This window comes from Hyla sarda, unplaced genomic scaffold, assembly GCF_029499605.1.
Source record: "Hyla sarda isolate aHylSar1 unplaced genomic scaffold, aHylSar1.hap1 scaffold_88, whole genome shotgun sequence".
Classification (NCBI taxonomy): Eukaryota; Metazoa; Chordata; class Amphibia; order Anura; family Hylidae; genus Hyla; species Hyla sarda.
In genome coordinates this window covers 236,743-259,677 of record NW_026610908.1, presented here as the reverse complement: position 1 = coordinate 259,677, position 22,935 = coordinate 236,743, and the positions used below count along the sequence as shown (strand labels likewise).

At 46.6% G+C, this 22,935-nt stretch overlaps 4 protein-coding genes across 4 annotated transcripts; 3 read left to right on the top strand and 1 right to left on the bottom strand.

Moving 5' to 3' along the window:
* The first annotated feature begins 9,162 nt into the window (after positions 1-9,162).
* On the top strand, positions 9,163-9,864 carry LOC130348332 (histone H1B-like). The gene has a single exon (XM_056554737.1). It carries the CDS (start codon positions 9,185-9,187, stop codon positions 9,842-9,844), a length of 660 nt encoding a protein of 219 aa, XP_056410712.1. The 5' UTR covers positions 9,163-9,184; the 3' UTR covers positions 9,845-9,864.
* Positions 9,865-10,757: 893 nt separating this feature from the next.
* On the top strand, positions 10,758-11,168 carry LOC130348373 (histone H3). The gene has a single exon (XM_056554773.1). The coding sequence runs from the start codon at positions 10,758-10,760 to the stop codon at positions 11,166-11,168; it is 411 nt and encodes a 136-aa protein (XP_056410748.1).
* A 2,087-nt stretch (positions 11,169-13,255) lies between these two features.
* LOC130348363 (histone H2A type 1) lies at positions 13,256-13,722 on the bottom strand. Its single transcript, XM_056554763.1, has one exon. The coding sequence runs from the start codon at positions 13,720-13,722 to the stop codon at positions 13,330-13,332; it is 393 nt and encodes a 130-aa protein (XP_056410738.1). The 3' UTR covers positions 13,256-13,329.
* Positions 13,723-14,021: 299 nt separating this feature from the next.
* Positions 14,022-14,923, top strand: LOC130348340 (histone H2B 1.1). Its single transcript, XM_056554744.1, has one exon. It carries the CDS (start codon positions 14,063-14,065, stop codon positions 14,441-14,443), a length of 381 nt encoding a protein of 126 aa, XP_056410719.1. The 5' UTR covers positions 14,022-14,062; the 3' UTR covers positions 14,444-14,923.
* The last annotated feature ends 8,012 nt before the right edge of the window (positions 14,924-22,935 follow it).

Below are 22,935 nucleotides of genomic sequence, written 5' to 3'. Positions count from 1 at the left end.
GGCACCCTGTTTGGGAATCACTGGCGTAGAATACCCCTATGTCCACCCCTATGCAAATCCCTAATTCAGGCCTCAAATGCGCATGGCGCTCTCACTTCGGAGCCCTGTTGTATTTCAAGGCAACAGTTTAGGGTCACATATGGGGTATCGCCGTACTCGGGAGAAATTGCCTTACAAATTTTGGGGGGCTTTTTCTCCTTTCACCCCTTATGAAAAGGTGAAGTTGGGGTCTACACCAGCATGTTAGTGTAAAAAAAATATTTTTTTTTTACACTAACATGCTGGTGTTGCCCTATACTTTTCAATTTGACAAGAGGTAAAAGGGAAAAAAGCCCCCCAAAATTTGTAATGCAACTTCTCCCGACTATGGAGATACCCCATATGTGGGCGCAAAGTGCTCTGGGGGCGCACAACAAGGCTCAGAAGGGAGAGTGCACCATGTACATTTGAGGTGATTTGCACAGGGGTGGCTGACTGTTACAGTGGTTTTGACTAACGCAAAAAAAAAAAAAAAAAAACACATGTGACCCCATTTCGGAAACTACACCCCTCACGGAATGTAATGAGGGGTGCAGTGAGAATTTACACCCCACTGGTGTCTGACAGATCTTTGGAACAGTGGGCTGCACAAATTAAAAATGTTGCACAGCCCACTGTTCCAAAGATCTGACAGACACCAGTGGGGGGTAAATGCTCACTGTACCCCTTGTTACGTTCCTCAAGGGGTCTAGTTTCCAAAATGGTATGCCATGTGGGGGTTATTTTGCTGTTCTAGCACCATTGGGGCTTCCTAAATGTGACAAGCCCCCCCCGAGCAAAATTTGCTCTCAAAAAGCTAAATATGACTCCTTCTCTTGTGTGCATTGTAGTTCGCCCGTAGTGCGCTTCAGGTCAACTTATGGGGTACCTTCATACTCGGAAGAGATGGGGTTACAAATTTTGGGGGTATTTTCTGCTATTAACCCTTGCAAAAATGTGAAATTTGGGGGTAAACACACATTTTATTGACATTTTTTTTATTTTTTTTTTACATATGCAAAAGTCGTGAAACACCTGTGGGGTATTAAGGCTCACTTTATTCCTTGTTATGTTCCTCCAGGGGTCTAGTTTCCAAAATGGTATGGAATGTGGGTATTTTTTGCTGTTCTGGCACCATAGGGGCTTCCTAAATGCGACATGCCCCCGAGCAAAATTTGCTCTCAAAAAGCCAAATATGACTCCTTCTCTTCTGAGCATTGTAGTTCGTCCATAGTGCGCTTCAGGTCAACTTATGGGGTACCTTCATACTCGGAAGAGATGGGGTTACAAATTTTGGGGGTATTTTCTGCTATTAACCCTTGCAAAAATGTGAAATTTGGGGGTAAACACACATTTTATTGACATTTTTTTTATTTTTTTTTACATATGCAAAAGTCATGAAACACCTGTGGGGTATTAAGGCACACTTTATTCCTTGTTACGTTCCTCAAGGAGTATAGTTTCCAAAATGGTATGCCATGTGTTTTTTTTTTCCTGTTCTAGCACCATAGGGGCTTCCTAACTGCAACATGCCCCCCAAAAACCATTTCAGAAAAACGTACGCTCCAAAATCCCCTTGTCGCTCCTTCCCTTCTGAGCCCTCTACTGTGCCCGCCGAACACTTTACATAGACATATGAGGTATGTGCTTACTCGAGAGAAATTGGGCTACAAATATAAGAATACATTTTCTCCTTTTACCCCTTGTAAAAATTCAAAAATTGGGTCTACAAGAACATGCGAGTGTAAAAAATGAAGATTGTGAATTTTCTCCTTCACTTTGCTGCTATTCCTGTGAAACACCTAAAGGGTTAAAATGCTGACTGAATGTCATTTTGAATACTTTGGGGGTGCAGTTTTTATAATGGGGTCATTTGTGGGGTATTTCTAAGATGAAGACCCTTCAAATCCACTTCAAACCTGAACTGGTCCCTGAAAAATTGTGATTTTGGAAATTTTGTGAAAAATTGGAAAATTGCTGCTGAACTTGCTGAAATTTTGGGATTTTTCACCAAGAAAGGATGCAAGTTACCATAAAATTTTACCACTATGTTAAAGTAGAATATGTCACGAAAAAACAATCTCGGAATCAGAATGATAACTAAAAGCATTCCAGAGTTATTAATGTTTAAAGTGACAGTGGTCAGATGTGCAAAAAATGGCCAGGTCCTAAGGTGTAAAATGGCTGGGTCCTTAAGGGGTTAAGATCCATATTTAATAGTGAAATCGGGCAAAAGCTGCCACAATCACTCGGATCCTTCCCCTCTTTGGCCAGTAGGGAGATGTGTGCCTCTAAGGATTGCCTAGGTAATTGGGAGCCCTCAAACAGCGAGTTGCACCATTCAGTCAAATGGGGGGTCAGTACGTCTCGGTACCTCGTATAGTACTGGAGGGGGAGGCCGTCAGGGCCCGGGCTCTTGCCTGGAGGGAAAGAGGTCAGAACACGCCCAACCTCATCATCAGTGATGGGGGCTAACAGGCTCTCGGCCATCCCCTCCTCCACACGAGGCAGGGAGAGGTGTTGTAACAAGTCCTCAATGAGTGAGGTCTTCGTTTTACAGGTGTAGAGGAATCTATCGTGGCGTCTAAATTGTACAATTTAGAGTAAAACTTCTGGAAAGCCACCGCAATAGCCTCAGTTGTGGTGCAAGAGTCGCCCCGTTCGTCCCTAACATGGTGGATATGCTGTTTCGCCTTAGCTTTCTTAAGCAGGGACGACATGAGCTTGCCTCCTTTATTACCATGAGTGTACAAGCGGTGTCTAAAGTTAAGATATGCCTTAGAGGATTTATAGTTTAGGAGTGACAATAATTGTTCCCTGAGTGAACGTAGGTCATCCTGGACGGGGCCAGTGCATGTGGTCTTGTGTAATCTTTCTAAGCTAGCTATTTTAAGTAGGAGAGTGTCTATCTCTTTCTGGTATGTCTTTTTCAATTTTGAGCCCCAGGCGATGAAGATCCCCCTGATGTAGGCTTTATGGGCCTCCCAGACTATAGGGTAGGTAAGGGGAGAAGGAGGTAGGGAGGGGGGGTAGGACTAATTGAGTTAGGAGAATGGGAATGTAAGAGTGATGGGATAAGAAGGCGAAGGGATGGTGCAGCTTTCAGAAAGGATGGAAAGCAAGGCGAGAAGAAGAGAAGGGGGGGCAGAGGTAGAATTAAGTGGGCAAAGGGTAGAGAAGAGGAAGGGAGACGAATGATGCATGGATGATGAAAAGCGAAATGAATAGGGGATAAAGGTAATAGTAGAGGTACAGATATAACACCTAAGGGAGATAAAGTAAGCTCTGTTGGCCACCAACAGTGAAAGGGCCAGACAGTAACTAGGTCACCATGCCGAATTTCAGGGCTAGGAAAATCTCGATCTAGATGAAGGAGGGATCAGTAGCAGTCACCCGTCCGTGGGATTTCATCGGTGGCTCCTCGGAATGCCAGGGCATTCCATGCCAGGGATCTGCCCGGTGCATCTCAAGCAATGCAGACCAGGTATTTGGGATGGGGCAGGAGAGTCAGGGAGGGGGGGCGATGGGGGGGTGAGGAGACAGGGTGAAGTCCTCGTATCCACGCTGCAATCCCGGGCACTAAAATTCTCTCAATCCTCCACGCAGAGGCAAGGTGGGCAAAACAAAATAACAGGAGAGTTCTAGTTACAGCATCAATCAGGAAAAGTCACTGGTCAGCCATCCATATAGGCTGGAGATGAGGGCCATCAAAAAAGTCAGAAGGGGTTACTTATCTCAACCCTCTGGGGCAGGCGTCTTCACCGGGGTCTTCTTCTGCTTCGGAGACTTGGAGCGAGCGACCATCTTCCACTCTCCCAAGTTCGGCAGCTGCGGGAGCGGCACATGATCTGACAGCGGCATCCACGATGGTACCTCAACAGGGACGATGTCCAGGACTCGCCAGGCGCTCCGCAGGTCGTCAGGGGTCCTAATGGTGATCATCTTCCCTCCTTTTAGAACCGAAAGCCCGAACGGGAACAACCAGGCGTACGTCAGGTTTTTCTCCCAGAGTTTTTCGAGGAGGGGGGCGCATGATACGTCTCTTCATCAGCGTAGTAGGAGCAATGTCCTGATATAGGGAAATGTCATCTGCTCCGTGATGGATGGGTCTCTTTTCCCTCGCAGCTTGTAAGATGGCAGCAGTATCCACAAACGACAAGAGACCACAGATAACATCCCTGGGGGTTCAGCTGGCTTCGGCCGAGGCCGGAGGGCCCTGTGAATGCGCTCTATGCCGATGGAGCCAGCGCGCTCGTCCCCCAGCAATCCAGCAAAGATCTCACGGGCAATTTTAGGCAGCACATCAGGCGCCCAGGATTCCAGAAGTCCTTTGAAGCGAATATTTTTCCGCCTACTGCGATTTTCCTGGTCTTCGATCAAGGTAAGGGCATTATTGACATGCGTCTCCATGGCTTCGGTTCTGGTGGCAAGTGCAGCAGAGTGTGTGGCGAGCTCCGTGCATGCCGACTCGAGGGCCTCCGTGCGAAAGCTGATGGCCCGAACCTCCGATTTGATTTCCGCCAGGTCCGCTCTCACTGGCTTCAGGGCTTGTGTTAGAGCCTTCTTCATGAATGATTTGAAGAAGGCTGGCGTAATAGCCTCCACTCTGCCGCCCTCTGAATCGCTGTCCTGGCCTCCTTCTTCTTCAGGGTTACAGCGTGTGGTGGGATCAGGCGCCATCTTGAGCGCTCGTGCATGAGACCGGTCGCAGCGTTTAGCAAAGAAAGTCGTAACAGCTGCTTGGCTTTTCTGTTTAGGCATCGCAGGTGGGTCACCAGGTATATAGCGACCAATTTTCACCATTCCTGGTGAGATAAAGTGGGAATAAAAGGGTGCTCAGGAGGTGCGAGGCAGGAGCGCTCAGACTCGCACAGCCATACCAGTCCGCGGCCAGACTCCGCCCCCCACTCATCTGATGTATTGTCCCTTCCTTTCCTCTTCCTCTGTATGGTACCTGGGGGAAGAAGCAAAGGAAAATCCTCCAAAGAGTGGGCGCCAGCAGCTGAAGGGGGTTTAGGTGCTGCTGAGCCAGGGGAGAAAGGAGGCTGGGTGGGGCGGGTAGCAGGAGAGAGTGCCCGGGCAGGGGAGGACGGGGCAGCGGTGGGACGGGATGCGAGCGGTCTGCTTGGTCCTGGCCATGATCCTCTGTACACGTACACAGCGGAGAAGTGATGGGAAGAGAGGAAAGAGCAGAATATTTATACTCCTGGTCTCATCCTTATTGGCTCATGTAAACCACACCCCTTCTTCCCATTGGCTGATTCATACAAACTAGAGCCCGCCAAAACACATGAGACATCTGTGATGGATCTTTGTTCTGAAGCGGCGGGGCCCATCCTCAGCGATGATAGCGCCCCCCATGTATGACACGATGCCGGGTCCCGGGCGTTCACACTGATTCCCCGCTCCTCGGATACAGACTCCTTTATGCCTACAATTCCTCGGAGCTCTATCTGCTTCACTATTTCCAATCTCTATATACATGGGGCAGTACAGTAGAGTGACCCCATGATCGAACAAAATGCCCAGTAATTCTCAGAATGGGTTAGTAACTTCATATGTGCACAACCTATTAAGTAGAGTAGAGGGTTAAAATCAGCACAATGTTTCTGGTTAATCAATATTAATAATTTCCAATAAATATTTTCTATCAGTCACTGCACGAAATTCTTACAGTTTCAGGATAGACAAATCAGTTACAGTGAGTGTTACAATAGCGACACCTGGTGGTGAGAGCTTTGTATTCTAACCTTTGCATGTTGCCAGATTGTAACAAGTCTTTACATTTCCTCAAGAACTGACACTAAAATTGTTACAGAGGCGCAAATAGATACAACTAGATGTTATATGAACACCACAATACCAGGCTCTCTAATATGGAGAATATAGTCAAGCCGGGAGCTTGTGTCTCTTCTTGAGGATCTAGGACAAAGGCATATGCATTGTAATGTGTATGTGTGTGTGTGTATGTGTATGTGTATATATATATATATATATATATATATATATATATATATATATATATATATATATATATATATATATATATACACACATACACACACACACACACACACACACACACACACACATACACATTTCTCACCCACTCTAATTTGTTTTATATAAAACGCAGGTTATACTACAGTGTATGTAATGAGTATTTAAAAGCTAAATTTTAATAATCGGTTCAAAGGTTTTGGGGTAAAATTAAGAGGTCAAAGTGTCTCCTGATGATATGCATGATTGGCAATGCGCCCCAGGACTTCTGTAAACCCTCGGCCTCCTCCCCTTACATCCTGGGCTCTAATCCCTCAGTATATCTGCGCTCCTGTCCTGTTCTGCCCCAGTAAACCCCAACAGGATTCCCCAAATACACCAGACTATGATGGCGCTTCCTTCTCTTCAGGATCTCTGCTGTCTGGAGGAAAATACACGGGCTCCGGGGAGTGTTAGGTCGGTAAGAGAGGAGGAAGATGCCGCAGGTATAAGATATGATCCGACTGAAGCTCTGGATGTGGAAATGGTGGGGTCGGCGGGTGATCTCCGGGCTGCTCAGCGGTGAGAAGAGAGCGGGAGAAAGGAGACAGGGATAGCGGGAACCGGCGAGGACAGCGGAGGGAGCGGAGAGCAGTGAGGGGGTCAGAGGGGCTGAAGATGAAGAATAAGGGAAGAGAACAAAGGAGAAGATTCTGAGAAGGAAAGTAATAATCCTGATCCAGATACAAGACGATCCGGACTTTCTGTAGGATCCTTCACAGACTGAATTGTATCCGCAGATCCCTCGTCTATTCAGTGATGATCTCTGGGATCTATTACAGAATTGAAGATTCCTATCTATTATTATGTATAGACGATATAACATTATAGTGACGTCATACACGTCTTGGAGGTAAAGCTCTATACTGCCCATTACTCTATTACAGTCTCTGCTCATTAACCCCTAATTCTCCTGAGAAGTCTCGTTGAGAGCAGAAAGGGGAGTTACAAAAGTATACAATGTAACAACAATGTATTAATAAGAATAAACAAATGAATAAATAACTAATGTATCAACGTGGAAACTAACAGACAGGAGTCCATCATAAAGAGTGAATAAGATGTGTTGGTCCTGGAGAGACTGCACAAAACAAAGAATTTATTACTTTATAATGTTGCCCCGTTGTGGATGGGCTGTGGTCTGGTGTCATCTATATAATACATGACATGGACATTCTGTAACACAGTAGGTGACATGTCCCTAATGTACATGGGCCGTGACGTCATCGTTCTCTCTGCACATTTACAATGGAAGTATAAATGACATCATTCTATCAGAGACAGGAGGATTTATGGTTATAGAGAGTTATACCGTGTTATATCCCGTTCCGAACCTGTAGGGTGGAGTCTAGTTTGTGGACTTACCTGTTACATCTGTATGAATTCACATTGTTATCTATATAAACCATTTATATTAATATGATGCATTATAATTCCGTGCATTGTATAAGGTAAACATAATATTTTATTACATTATTAATTAGAAGATAATAAAGAAGAGTTTTATTGTCCGCCCGGGCTGGAGTTCCTCTTGGATGTCGGCAGTCTGATGCTTGCTGTGCGGCTCTCCACCTTTCCCGAGCACAGGAGCTGGGATTCAGCAGGCGGACTGGCTTCATACAATTGTTGTGTGGAATACAAATATGACATGGAAGTATCAGTGCAGCGGCCGGGATAGGGCTTTCTCTCCCAGGTATAATGTTCTCTGTTATCAGGACCATATATACAACCAATATAAGAATCCCCGATGTCATCCTGGTAATATACAAGCAGGTCCTGTAATGGAGATAATCTGTGAGAGAAATCACAATAGGATCCTCGGGGTCATCACTTAACAGACGAGGGATCTGGGGATAGAAGACATTCTGTGAGGTGGAAGGATCCTACAGAGAATACGGAGTCTCTTGTATCTGGATCAGGATTCTGACTTCTTTGTTCTCTTCACTTCTCCTTCCATCTTCAGCCCCTCTGACCCCCGTCACTGCTCTCCGCTCCCTCCGCTCTGTCCTTGCCGGTTCCCGCTATCACTGTCTCCTTTCTCACCGCTGAGCAGCCCGGACACGATCCTCCGACCCGACCACTTCTACTTCCAGAGCTTCAGTCGGGGACCGGATCAGATCTTATAACTGCGGCATCTCCTTCCTCAGTTCCCGGCCCGAACACTCCCCGAAGCCGGATCAGCTGTGACAGCTCCTGCCCGGTGGCTTCAAAACACGTTGGAGATTACAAAGAATAACAACAGGGAGATCACATAATTCCCCATCATGGAGAATCTGTATCCCCTTCCCCCTGACCTCCTGCACAGCCGGGATGTGAGAGAATATCCCCAGGGGTAGGAGCCCCAGCTCTAGGTCCAAATCCTCCTCCTCCCCCCCGCACCCGGGCCAAGTGCTCTCTGCAGACATGAGGAGACATCTGCGGGTGTTATGGGTCGGGAAGCTGTAAGGAAGATGAAGGAGAGAACAGTCATCACATCTACTTGTAGACAACTCCCCCCATCATCTCCGGGTCAGTAAATGGACACGTTGTCCGTATTATATCTATATATCAGGACAGGGAGCCGGCAGTGAGCGGAGGCGCCGCCTGTGTTACCCTCCGGGGCTCTCAGCAGCTCCAGGCCGTCTCCGCATCGTACAATCAGCTTCCTGGACGGTAGATGTTGTATTAAAGATCCGTGTGATGGTGACCGGTGCCGGGAATAGAAGGAACGATCCCCAGCAGCAGATTTATATTCCCGGATACACAGTGATGTGCAGATCGGGAAGACTGTGGCGGAGATCCCGGGGCCTCCTCCCGGCTCCTCCCCGGCACCTCCGCCAGTGACGGGTATAAACTGCTAGGGGGAATGTTGGGGAGGAGGAAGACACGGAGAAGGGGATCTCTCCTGTCCGGTTCTAGCCGGTAAAGATCTTTTATCCCGGGCAGGGAAGCACAAGGTTGTAGCGGAACTTTGGCCGGGTCCAGACGGGATGGGGCGGGGCCTGTTCTCTGTGTCAGCCAATAGCAGCTCCGGACGGTGACATCTCAGCAGCCAATCATTGCGCAGCCGCTGCACATATAAGAGGCGCCAGCAGCTCCGGTCTCAGCATTTATCGTTCACGATATTTCTGTAGTTTTGATTTCTAAGATGGCAGAAACCGCACCAGCCGCTGCTCCTCCCGCCGAACCGGCCGCAAAATCCAAGAAGCAGCCGAAGAAATCAGCCGCAGGGGCCGCCAAGAAAAGTCACAAACCCTCCGGTCCCAGCGTGTCCGAGCTGCTCGTTAAAGCCGTGTCCGCCTCTAAGGAGCGCAGTGGGGTGTCTCTGGCCGCCCTGAAGAAGGCTCTGGCTGCCGGAGGATACGATGTAGACAAGAACAACAGCCGCCTGAAGCTGGCCATCAAGGGGCTGGTGACCAAGGGAACCCTGCTCCAGGTGAAAGGCAGCGGCGCCTCCGGATCCTTCAAGATCAACAAGAACCAGCAGGAGACTAAGGACAAGGCGGCCAAGAAGAAGCCGGCGGCTGCGGCCAAGAGACCTGCAGCAGCTAAGAAAGCGACCAAATCCCCTAGGAAGCCAAAGAAGGCTCCGAGCGCGGCCAAGAGCCCGAAGAAAGCCAAGAAGCCTGCAGCGGCCAAGAGCCCGAAGAAAGCCAAGAAGCCTGCAGCGGCCAAGAGCCCCAAGAAGCCGAAGGCTGCTCCTAAGAAGGTGGCCAAGAGCCCGGCTAAGAAGGCGGCCAAACCCAAAGCTGCCAAGAGCCCGGCTAAGAAGGTGACTAAAGCCAAGAAGAGCGCGGCTAAGAAATAATCGGGAGACTCGTCCTGTACTTATCCCACAAAGGCTCTTTTCAGAGCCACCACCTCCTCCAGACAGAGCTGTACGATCAATGCCCGTGTCACCCCCGGGATACATAAAGGATATAATACAGTGATATAAATCCCTTCTATATTATCATCACTTTATTATATTTTATCAATCCCAATACATCTGCCTTTACTAATTCTAGATCCCCTTATGAACACTCAGCTGAGTCTGATCTGTAACCAACCATTGTATCTTTCTGCCGCTGTAACACTTGTAGGGTCAGCGCTTGGGGGAAGTATAAATATTGTTACAAATCGGCAACACAAAGATTATAAATCTCTCCACCAGGTGTCACTATTGTAACACATTGTAGATCCTATGTATAAACTATAAGGATTTACACTGCTGTGATAGACGCCCTAAGGATAAACGGGATTATGGAAATTATTGACTTGCCAGACATTGGGGGATAAATGTAACCCTTTGGGTAATAGGTTGTGCACATATTATTTCCCCCATCCTGAGGGTTAGTTTGCTGCTTAGTTTTATTACTATATAAAGTCATGCAGTCCCGAATAGAGTCTGAATATAGGGGAGCGGCAGGCAATCAGTGTGAACACCCGAAATGCGGTACCGCATCATGTCTGAGGGGACACGGGGGAGGGCGCTATTATCGGGAGTTACGACAATCCGCAGGGAAGGGCAGAATAGGGCGAGGATGGGTCCTGCCTCTTTCTAACAAAGATCAATTGTTGACGTCACATGTATTTTGGCGGGCTCATTGGTTGTAAGAATCAGCCAATGGGATGCAGGGGTGGGGTTTACATGAGCCAATGGGGATGAGACCAGGAGTATAAATGTTCCGCTCTTTCCTCTCTTCTCATCACTTCTCCGCTGTGTACGTGTACAGAGAATCATGGCCAGGACCAAGCAGACCGCTCGTAAATCCACCGGAGGGAAAGCTCCCCGCAAGCAGCTGGCTACTAAGGCCGCCAGGAAGAGCGCTCCCGCCACTGGTGGGGTGAAGAAGCCTCACCGCTACCGTCCAGGTACAGTGGCTCTCCGTGAGATCCGCCGCTACCAGAAGTCCACCGAGCTGCTGATCCGGAAGCTCCCCTTCCAGCGCCTGGTAAGAGAGATCGCCCAGGACTTCAAGACCGATCTTCGCTTCCAGAGCTCGGCGGTCATGGCCCTGCAGGAGGCCAGCGAGGCTTACCTGGTGGGACTCTTTGAGGACACCAATCTGTGCGCCATCCACGCCAAGAGGGTCACAATCATGCCCAAAGACATCCAGCTGGCCCGCAGGATCCGTGGGGAGAGAGCTTAGATCTAATCGGGACCCGCATACAACACAAAGGCTCTTTTCAGAGCCACCAAATTATCTATAGAACGAGCTGATTCCTGATCCTCTCCATTGTTCTGCTCCTATACTCCGCCTGTCCTCATAAGCAGGATCCCGGGATTGTCCTCTGCAGTTAACCCTCAGTGCTGAGTTATGTTCAGTTACTATAGTGATGTAGATCGTGTCCCCCGCAGTGTAATGCGCCTGTGTGTGATCGGTGCTGCTGGCTTCAGTCTCCCGACACTTGGGATCGTAATTGGTGCATAGAGGGGAAACGAGCGGACACTAAAGGGTTAACTCTAGGTGGAGTTATAGACACGAATGTTCGCTCATTGGATGATCAACGCAGTTAACTTGAAATTCCCGCTCTTCTGATCGTTTCTCCCTTTGTCTCGTCCTCTTCCCTGTACACGTGACTACATTCCTCTGGTTTCTGTAAATAGGAAGAAAAAGGCGGCGGATGGGAAACTGTTGGGGCCGATCAGGGGGATTCTAGTGAGGCTGATGCGGTAGGAGAGGGGACACTATGTCCGGGGCTGACATCACAATGGTGGGTGAATTCGGGGTCGTCCCTGTCCTATTCCAGACCTGATACCGATCACACCCTGCAGCCTGACACTGCTGAGAATGCGGCGGGGAAAGCTATCCTGTATTTTATACATTGTCATTTTGTTATTTAATGTAATAAATTCCGATATTATGTCACTCTGCTGCAAGAGATCGCCCAGTGTGAACACTAACCGTGCGGTTGTTTTACAATCCATTTTACTTGTCAGCGATCACCGTGTATTTAGACCTGATGAAGTCTTAGTGGGGGGGGAGAGATTCCTGGGCCCGTCATTGATGAAATCCTTCCCGATCTGGATATAACGCGTGTCAGTGTGAGGAAAGTTACAGGGGAGAGAGAAAAAAGAAATAAAAAATTATATATATAATATACGTACACACACACCATTTATCATAAAAGTAATCTCAGGACCCTGTGGTTACTAATATTATTGGTTAAAATAGACCCCACCGATCTCTCCCCTTCAGGCTTCCATGCGCGGCCGATTTATTCACAAGCTGAGCCGAGATAGGGTGAGCGGTGAGTGTACACCGGCCTTTTACTATTAGTTCAGGACTATAATTTACGAATATTGCGCATAGGACTCACATTTTAATTGGTAGCATACACACAGTGCGATATCATACATCGTGTCCAACCAAAACTATTCAAATGGTGTTTCATGTTTCTTTATTGGAATTAATATTGAGACATTTTGTTAGTAACAAGTTTTTCCTAGTGTCTCATTCGTTAAATCACAACAAAATCTAGCGGGATTGTTACTTTTTATAACAGATCGGTGAAGTGAAGGAAATTCTGAGCTGTCTGTTTTATTAGTGCAATAATGGGTTAAGTATTTAATGTTTATGTGATTACTATCTATTTTAACCAATAATTCTAGTAGCTAAAGGGCTCTGAGATGACTATTATGTTTCATGATCAATGTTATTGTACTCCGAGCGACCCAGCTGAGAATATTTAGTTTACTACAACTTCCCTCATTTTATTCTTAATTATATTTGTGTCATTTATATTTTTATTTATTCATTATTCTCATTCTACAGCGATAGTTGTAGAATGAGCGGGAAAATAAGTTTTATAGCCGGATACTGAGCGCTTATTGGCTGATCTCTGGGGCGATTATTCCCGGGCACTGTATACAGCGAGTGCCGGGATCTTTATGTAACCAGCGATGGAGAAGCGATGACCCCTGATCGGCTGGATGGAAGCCTCGCTGTGTATTGCGGCTGGAGATCCGATGTGTTCAGGAGCTTCCATTACACAGGAGGCTACAGTATAGGGGGCGCCATCTCTACACTGCGGTCCTGTCTATTGTAGAGGATCCGTAAACTACATCGTGAGAACAATCTTAAAGCGTAGTAGTTACAAAAGAGAATTACCCCCTCACATACCAACTACATTCTGCACAACCCGCACGGTGTCCTATATTAGATAAAATGTGCAGGATGTTCTGTTTAGTCCCTATAACAGCCCAGATCCCTATCACACCCGAGATCAGCGGCGCCAGCTCTGTAGGAGACAATGTGGTGGCTCTAAGAAGAGCCTTTGGTGTTCGGGATGATCTGGGATAAGCGGTGATCACTTGCTCTTGGCCGCTTTGCTGCTCTCGGTCTTCTTGGGCAGCAGCACGGCCTGGATATTGGGCAGGACGCCTCCCTGGGCGATGGTCACCCCACCCAGCAGCTTGTTCAGCTCCTCGTCATTGCGCACGGCCAGCTGCAGGTGACGGGGGATGATGCGGGTCTTCTTGTTGTCCCGGGCGGCGTTACCGGCCAATTCCAGGATCTCAGCAGTTAAATACTCCAGCACAGCGGCAAGGTAGACCGGAGCACCGGCGCCCACCCTCTCGGCGTAGTTCCCTTTGCGGAGAAGCCTGTGTACACGACCGACGGGGAACTGGAGTCCTGCCCGGGATGAGCGGGTCTTTGCCTTAGCCCGAACCTTCCCTCCTTGTTTGCCACGTCCAGACATAATGATAAGTAAAACCTAAAACGCTCAAAAGAAGCCTTTCTGTGATGTAACCGTAATTTCCTTTCTGCTGCTTTTTATAGGTTTCTGCTCCGCCCTCCGGCTCCTGTGATTGGGTAGATTTGAATCCGGCCAATGGTGACGAGAATTAACGAGACACCAATAAACTGCACTGGGTGGGGCTTATGACGCTCCCACAGGTCACATGATTTGCTCCTCCAGTAGAACAGCGAGCAGACAGCATTTCTCATTTGCATGGGCTGCCTATAAATACGGCTGCGGTGGGAGGAGGAGGCATCATTATTCTCTCTGTTCTAGTGAAGGATTATTGTGATTGATCATAATGCCTGATCCCGCCAAGTCTGCACCAGCGCCCAAGAAAGGCTCCAAGAAAGCCGTGACCAAGACTCAGAAGAAGGATGGTAAGAAGCGGAGGAAGACCAGGAAGGAAAGCTATGCCATCTACGTGTACAAGGTGCTCAAGCAGGTCCACCCTGACACCGGCATATCCTCCAAGGCCATGGGCATCATGAACTCCTTTGTCAATGATATCTTCGAGCGCATCGCAGGGGAAGCCTCCCGCCTGGCTCACTACAACAAGCGCTCCACCATCACCTCCCGGGAGATCCAGACCGCCGTGCGCCTGCTGCTGCCTGGAGAGCTGGCCAAGCACGCCGTGTCCGAGGGCACCAAGGCAGTCACCAAGTACACCAGCGCCAAGTAACCTGCTCCGCCTCCTGCTGTCACCCCAAAGGCTCTTCTAAGAGCCGCCACATTGTCTATAATAGAGCTGGGGCTTCTATCTGCTACAATTATCTTTATTTGTGACCGAGTTTATACCGGTGCAGCCGCTTTATACTGTATATATTGTGCTGCTCCGGGATCGCGGTCTGTGATATATAATCTGACTGCAGGTTACATCAGTACCGTATATATACGTCATATGGTAACGGCAGAATAAGTAATTGTGTCTCCTGCACTGACCGGACATATAAGTATCACAGTGGTGATCGGTATCGCCGGGATTCCCGTAGCTTTTCTGCGGTTCCGTTTAGATGCCGGGACATCTATACAAATCGTGAGATTCAGGTCCTTGTGTCTCCCGGAAACGATCAGATCTCTTATCAGTTCAGTCCTTTATACATATTCCCACCATCAGATCTGATCGCGAACAGACTGGGCAGGAAACAATCGATCAGACACATTACAGGGAGGGTCTGCGCCATCTCTAGTCCCAGGAAGATCTCATCCCCCCCATGTATCTATCGGCTCCTCGTGGACAGTGATTTCCCGATCTTGCTGATCGCTTCTCCCGATATTTTACTCTTCATCCATATAAAATGTGAAACAATAAAGTGAGAAGAGAGGAAGATGGACGGAGATTATACCTGATCGTTTATAGATTTGCAGAGATCGTCCGGGAAATTCTCTCCTAGACCTCCGGCCCCTGATTGTTATTGCGGTAATAATCTGCTGGGTGTGATCAGGGGTCTATGGGGGATGAGATCTTCCTGGGACTAGAACTGACAGTAACTTTCTTATATATCCATATAAACAATAAATGTACAATGTAATAAAAATAGAAAACAAATAAAAGGGGTAAAATACAACTGGATCACTGGATGGTAAAAGGCAGAAATGCAAATCAATAAAACATCCAGTAAATAGATGATGCGGCTCCTCTGATCAGATGTACAGGGGATAAAGCTGCTGTGCGGAGATCAGTAGTGTGTACTGGGCTGTAGGATAAAATGTATGAAATAACACAGGGAACCAACCGTGTGCACAGACTGATGGTTACAGCCGCCGACCGGGATCCCGTCGATACAGGAGAGATCTAGTGTTGAGCGGCATAGGCCATATTGGAATTCGCGAATATATGGACGAATATTCGTCATATATTCGCGAATATTCGTATAGTCGTAATATTCTCGTTTTATTTTCGCATATGCAAAAATAACATATGCGAAAATTAGCACATACAAAATTCGTATATGCGCAAATTTGCATATGCGAAAATTCGCATACCAGTCTCACACAGTAGTATTAGAGCCTTATTTACACCACACAAGCTGGAAGCAGAGAGGGATGATCACTGTGATGTGTACTGTGAAACAAAAACAAAAAAAAAAACGAATATTCGTAATTACGAATATATAGCGCTATATCAGTGAATATGCGATATTCGCGAATAAAATTCGTATTGCGAATATTCGCGAGCAACACTAGAGAGATCTCGGTTTAATCCTTGGTGGGAAACTATATATTTTTTCTATTCTGTTCAGATGATTAATATTAGCGCTTCAAAGCCTCAATTATAATGTTTCTAAATAGAATAATTACCGATGTAACAACAAAGTGAACTGATCAAAGACAAAACACCTGAAAGGTCACTGCAGGGGTTAATAGGATATGAAGATTGGCAGTGAGTTTACGTGAAGACAGATGGAAACTATACTACAAACCACCACTAGAGGTCCCCAGAGGACAGGAGATGAGGCTGATGGATTCAGTCCTCATTGTGAATGCAGTAAATGCTTCTGAGGCTTCATCCAGACCGGATGATATTTGTGTTATAACTTTTAGATCTAAAACATTTCCAGGCGCTTCCAGTTTTTCAAATCTGTTAGATTAATGGGCTGGTACCTGTTTACTTGGAGGGATATAAGTGGAATCTCATGTGTTAGGCACAATAGTGTGAGGCAATCTGCTTCATCAGTTCTCTTATGTTCATTTCATCCCAAAAGCAAAGAACTACACAGCTCAAAAACATAAAGGGAACACTCAAATAACACAATGTAACTCCAAATCAATGACACTTCTGTGAAATCCCACTGTCCACTCAGGAAGCAACACTGATTGCAGGGGCATACCTAGAGCATTTGGAACCCAGGGCGGACCATTTGTTTGGCACCCCCCCTCTAATTACACCCCCTCCTTCCCCCCAATTACACCCCCTCAACCCCTTGGGGACCGAGCCCATTTTGACTCTAAGGACCAGAGCATTTTTTGCAATTCAAACCACTGTCACTTTAAGCATTAATAACTCTGAGATGCTTTTACCTTTCATTCTGATTCCGAGATTGGTTTTACGTGACATATTCTACTTTAACAAGGTGTTTCACAAGAATAGCAGCAAAGTGGAGGAGAAAAATCAAAGTCTGCATTTTTTACACTAACATATTCTTGTAGACCCATATTTATTTTTTTATTTTTATTTTTTACAAGGGGGTAAAAGGAGAAAAAATCCCCCAAAATTTGTAACCCAATTTTTCTCGAGCAAGAAAATACCTCATATGTGGATGTAAAGTGCTCTGTGGGTGAACTAGAGGGCTCAGAAGAGAAGGAACGACAATGGGATATTAAAGAGCAAATTTTGCTGAAATGGTTTTTAGGGGGCATGTCACATTTAGGAAAACCCCATGGTGCCAGAGCAGCAAAAAACACCCCACATGGCATACTATTTTGGAAACTACACCCCTCAAGGAACATAAAAAAGGGGTACAGTGAGCATTTACACCACACTGGCGTTTGACAGATCTTTGTAACAGTGGGTTGTCCAAATGAAAAATTACATTCTTCATTTTCACGGACCACTGTTCCAAAAATCTGTCAGACACCTGTGGGGTGTAAATGCTCACTAAAACCCCTTGTTAAGTTCCATGAGTGGGGAAGTTTCCGAAATAGGGTCACATGTGGTTGTTTTTGTTTGCATTTATTTCAGAACCGCTGTAACCAGCAGCCACCCCTGTGCAAATCACCAGTTTAGGCTTCAAATGCACATAGTGCGCTCTCACTCCTGAGCCTTGTTGTGCGCCCGCAGAGCATTTTACGCCCACATATGGGGTAGTTCCGTACTTGGGAGAAAGTGTGTTACAAATTTTGGGGGTCTTTTTTCCATTTACCTCTTATGAAAATGAAATGTATGGGGCAACACCAGCATGTTGGTGTAAAAAAAAAACAAAAAACAATTACACTAACATGCTGGTGTAGACCCTAACTTTACATTTTCATAAGGGGTAAAAGAAGAAAAAGCCACCAAAAATTTGTAGCGCAATTTTGCTGTAATAGTTTTTGGGGGGCATGTTGCATTTAGGAAGCCCCCATGTTGACAGAACAGCAAAAAAAAAAAAAAAAAAACACCCCACATGGCATACTATTTTGGAAACTACAACCCTCAAGGAACGTAACAAGGGGTACAGTGAGCCTTAACACCCCACAGGTGTTTGACGAATTTTCAATAAAGTTGGACGTGAAAATGAAAAAATATTTTTTTTTCCCTAAAATGCTGATATTACCCCAATTTTTTTATTTTCACAAGGGGTAATAGGTGAAAATGTCCTCCAAAATTTGAAACTCCACTACTCTCGAGTAAGGAAATATATTATATGTGGATGTAAAGTGATCTGCGGGTGCACTAGAGGGCTCAGAAGGGAAGGAGCAGCATTGGGCTTATGGAAAGCAAATTTTGCTGAAATGGTTTTTGGGGGGCATGTCCTATTTAGGAAGACCCCATGGTGCCTGAACAGCGAAAAACACCCCACATGACACACCATTTGGGAAACTTAACCCCTCAAGGAACATAAAAAAGGGGTACAGTGAGCATTTACACCCCACTGGCGTTTGACAGATCTTTGTAACAGTGGGCTGTCCAAATGAAAAATTACATTCTTCATTTTCACGGACCACTGTTCCAAAAATCTGTCAGACACCTGTGGGGTGTAAATGCTCACCAAACCCCTTGTTACGTTCCATGAGTGGGGAAGTTTCCGAAATGGGGTCACATGTGGGTGTTTATTTGTTTGCGTTTATTTCAGAATCACTGTAATCAGCAGCCACCCCTGTGCAAATCACCAGTTTAGGCCTCAAATGCACATAGTGCGCCCTCACTCCTGAGCCTTGTTGTGCGCCCGCAAAGCATTTTATGCCCACATATGGGGTATTTCCGTACTTGGAAGAAAGTGTGTTACAAATTTTGGGGGTCTTTTTTTCCCTTTACCTCTTATATAAATGAAAAGTATATGGCAACACCAGCATGTTGGTGTAGAAAAAAAAATAATAATAATTACACTTCTTTCAGAAGATATGAAGGCTTTGGGAGGATTATGATGATTCTCTGAATAACCACTGATGCGCCATGGCCATGCGAGATTCTCTCTTTATTTTATAGTCTTTCTTTTATTTTTTATTTAAATTTTTTATTTCATCATTATTTCTCTTTTCATTTTACTTTCTTTCCCTTTCTCTCCTCCTACTTCATCTCTACAGTGTTTCTCCTTTATATATAAGGTTGCAAATTTCACTTTATATATTGTAAAGTGCTCATGCTCACTGTACATATGTCGTATTTTTCTTCTGTATTAAAATACAATATTCTTTAAATAAAGAGTTATACAAAAAAAAATTACATTAACATGCTGGTGTAGACCCCAACTTTACATTTTCATAAGGGGTAAAATGAGAAAAAGCCACCAAAAATTTGTAGCGCAATTTCTCCTGAGTACAGAAATACCCCATATGTGGCCCTAAACTGTTGCCTTGAAATTCGTCAGGGCTCCGAAGTGAGAGAGCGCCATGTGCATTTGAGGCCTAAATTAGGGATTTTCATAGAGGTGGACCTGGATGCAAGCATTACACTTGTTTCCTCTACTAAAAATACTGTATGTCAGTTTTCCCCAAACAGGTTGTCTCCAGCTGTTGCAAAGCTCCCAACATTCCTGGACAGTCAATGGCTGTCGGGCAATGCTGGGAGTTTTTATTTTGCAACAGCTGTAGGCTCCGTTTTCTAAAATCTGACGTACAAGACGTTTTTTTTATATATATTTTTTTTTGGGGGGGGCACAGTGTAAGGGTGTAGTGTATATGTAATGTTTTACTCTTTATTTTGGGTTAGTGAAGTGTAGTGTTTTTAGGGTACATTCACACGAGCGGAGGTTTACAGTGTGTTTCTCTCAAACTTTTAGCGGGAAACATGCTGTAAACCCCCGCCCGTGTGAATGTACCCTGTACATTAATGTTGGGGAGGGGGTTGGTGGGGGACTACAACTCCCAGCATGCACTGACAGACCGTGCATGCTGGGAGTTGTAGATATGCAACAGCTGGAGGCACACTGGTTGGGACTGGGAAACACTGAGTTGAGTAACAGAATACCGCAGTGTTTCCACACCACTGTATGTTTCCTAACTCAGTGTTTCCCAACCCGTGTGCCTCCAGCTGTGGCAAAACTACAACTTCCAGCATGCATGGTCTGTCAGTGCATGCTGGGAGTTATAGTTTTGCAACAGAAGGAGGCACACAGGTTGGGAAATACTGAGTTAGGAAAAATACAATGTTTCCCAACTAGTGTGTCTCCAGTTGTTGCAATACCACAACTCCCAGCATGCCCAGACAGCTGAAGGACATGTTGGGAGTTATAGTTATGCCACAACTGAAGGAGAACAGTTTAGAGACAACTGTGTAGTGGTCTCCAAACTGTAGTCCTCCAGATGTTGCAAAACTTCAAAGCATGCCAAGACTGCCCAGGCATGCTGGGAGCTGTAGTTCGGCAACAACTGAAGGGCCAGATGTTGCCAAAGTACAACTCCCAGCATGCCTGGACAGTCTTGGCATGCTTTGAATTGACATCTGGAGTGCTACAGTTTGGACACCACTGTTTAGTGATCTCCAAACTGTGCCCTTCCAGATGTTGCAAAACTACAACCCCCAGTATGCTGAGACTTTCTAGGCATGCTGGGGGTTGTAGTTCTGCAACATCTTCTCGGTCTGGATAAGACCGCCATGGGAATTTCTTAACATCTGCAGGACAAACATGTCAGACTCAGACTCTGTGTAGAGGAGGGCATTGTTTCAGTGCCCTCCTCTACACAATCTTTCCATCTATAGGCCCACAAACTGTAATAATGCCCTCCTTGGTGTCCTTCAAAGTAAAAGGACAGGTAGGTAGCTGGGTAAATAGGAAACTAGGTAGGTAGATCAGGAAGCCAGATTTATAGTTAGGTGACAAGCCAGGTAGGTAGGGGGCTAGCATGGTAGTTAGGCAGCCATGTAGGCCAGGAATGTACATAGTTAGGTAGCTGGTTATGTAGGTAGTTAGATAGCCTGGTATGTAGGTAAGTAGTCAGGCATCCAGGTATAAAGTTAGGTACTCCCCCCGCTTCCCCCTTTACCTGTAGGTATAGGCAGCAGAGTTAACCCCCCTTTCCCTGTAGGTATAGATAGCAGAGTTACCCCCCCCCCCTTTCCCTGTAGGTATAGACAGCAGACTTAACCCCCCCTTCCCCATCAGTATAGGCAGCAGAGTTAAAACCTCTCCCCAATAATTATTGAAACAGAGTTCACCCACATTTCTTCTTAGGTATATGCAGCAGAGTCCCCCCACCCCCTTTCCCCATAGGTACAGGCAGCATTACCCCCCCCCCTTTCCCCATAGGTATAGGCAGAGTTATCACCCCTCTTCCCCATTGGTATAGGCAGAATTACCCCCCTCTTCCCCATAGGTATAGGCAGAGTTACCCTCCCCTTTTCCCCATAGGTATAGGCAGAAATACCCCTCCTTCCTCCCCTTTCCCCATAGTTATAGGCAGGGTTACCCCCCTTTCCCCATAGGAATAGGAAGAGTTACCCCCTCCTCCCCACTTTCCCCATTGGTATAGGCAGAGTTACCCACCTCTTTCCCATAGGTATAGGCAGAGTTACACCCCCCTCTCTTTCCCATAGGTATAGGCAGAGAAACACCCCCCCCTCTTTCCCATAAGTATATGCAGAGTTACATCCCCCCCCCTCTTTCACACAGGTATATGCAGAGTTACCCCCCTCCCCCTCTTCCGTATAGGTATATGCAGAGTTAAACAAAATATATATGTATGCTCACCTGATGTCCCACGCATGGTTCTCCTCAGCAGAAGGGGCCCACGTCTTCTCCCCTACACAGTACAGGTGCCGATGAGTGACGTCATCAGTGCCTGTACTGCGTGCTGCGTGGGGACGGAGGTCATGTCTCCTCTGTGTAAGCTGCAGCTGTGTATCACACATACCGGAGAAGGCAGCGATGTCTTCTGGGGATCTGGGGAGTGTCCCGGATCCTCAGCAGCGGCAGCGGTGGTGGGCCCTTAACCCGGTCGGGTCCTTGGACGACATCCAATCGGACCGGCCAGTCAGTCCGCCCCTGGCATCCACCTGTGAGTGGCACCCGGGGCGGGCCGCCCCCCCCCCCCCCCCCCTTGGTATGCCACTGACTGATTGACAATGAATTTAACATGCTGTTGTGCAAATGGAACAGACAACAGATGGACATTAAAGTAATTAGCAAGATGCCCACAATAAAGAAGTGGTTCTGCAGATGATGACCACATACCACTTCTCAGTTCCTATGGTTCCTGGCTGATGTTTTGGTCAGCCAGGAAGCATAGTAACCACTCTAGTGGTAGTGTGGTGAACCACAATGAATGGCGGGACCACGGGGTGTAGCGGTGTAGGTGGATGGTATTAACCTCAGGGGCAAGGTGTTATTAACCCCTAATGTTTGTTACGCCAGAGTGTTTTTTTACCCCTCTTTTGCGGGGGGGGGGGGGGGGGGGGAGGGGTTGGGGGTGTATCAGGAACCACCCAAATGATATCTCCACTATCCCAATGGCTAGTGCACGACCGGGTTATGGTTTAACGGAGGCTTTACTGAGGTCAGACAGTTGTTATAGTCTCTACAGCTCGGCCAGAATCCCAGAGAGTTGGCCAGAAACACGGAAGGACCCAGCAGCTTGCTGGGACTAATTATACTTGTAACAGACTGTAGATTCTTGACTTTAGGCTTGACTAGACTGTAGGTAGTGGCAGCAGACACAGACTTGACTTACTTGAAGTGACTGTAGATTTGAGGCCTTCCAGGTAGCTGGACACTAGCACTGAGACATCTGGTCTCCACTTTTCCACAGCTAGAGTGATGGTAGAAGAGCTCAGAGATCTTGTGCTGGTAGAGAGTGATTGTAATGGCTGACCCTCTTATAAATGGGGGCTGAGCAAGAAGCCCATAGGTCAATATGCAGGTCATGTGTTAAAAAAAAATTGAAAAAACAATGCCATTTTTGGCTTCTGCTTCTACGCAGTGCACTTTTCGGTAAAAAAATACACCTTATCCTTATTCTGCAGGTCCATACAGTTACAAAGATACCCAATTTATGTAAGTTTTAGTTTATTATACAGGTATCCCTCAACATACAATA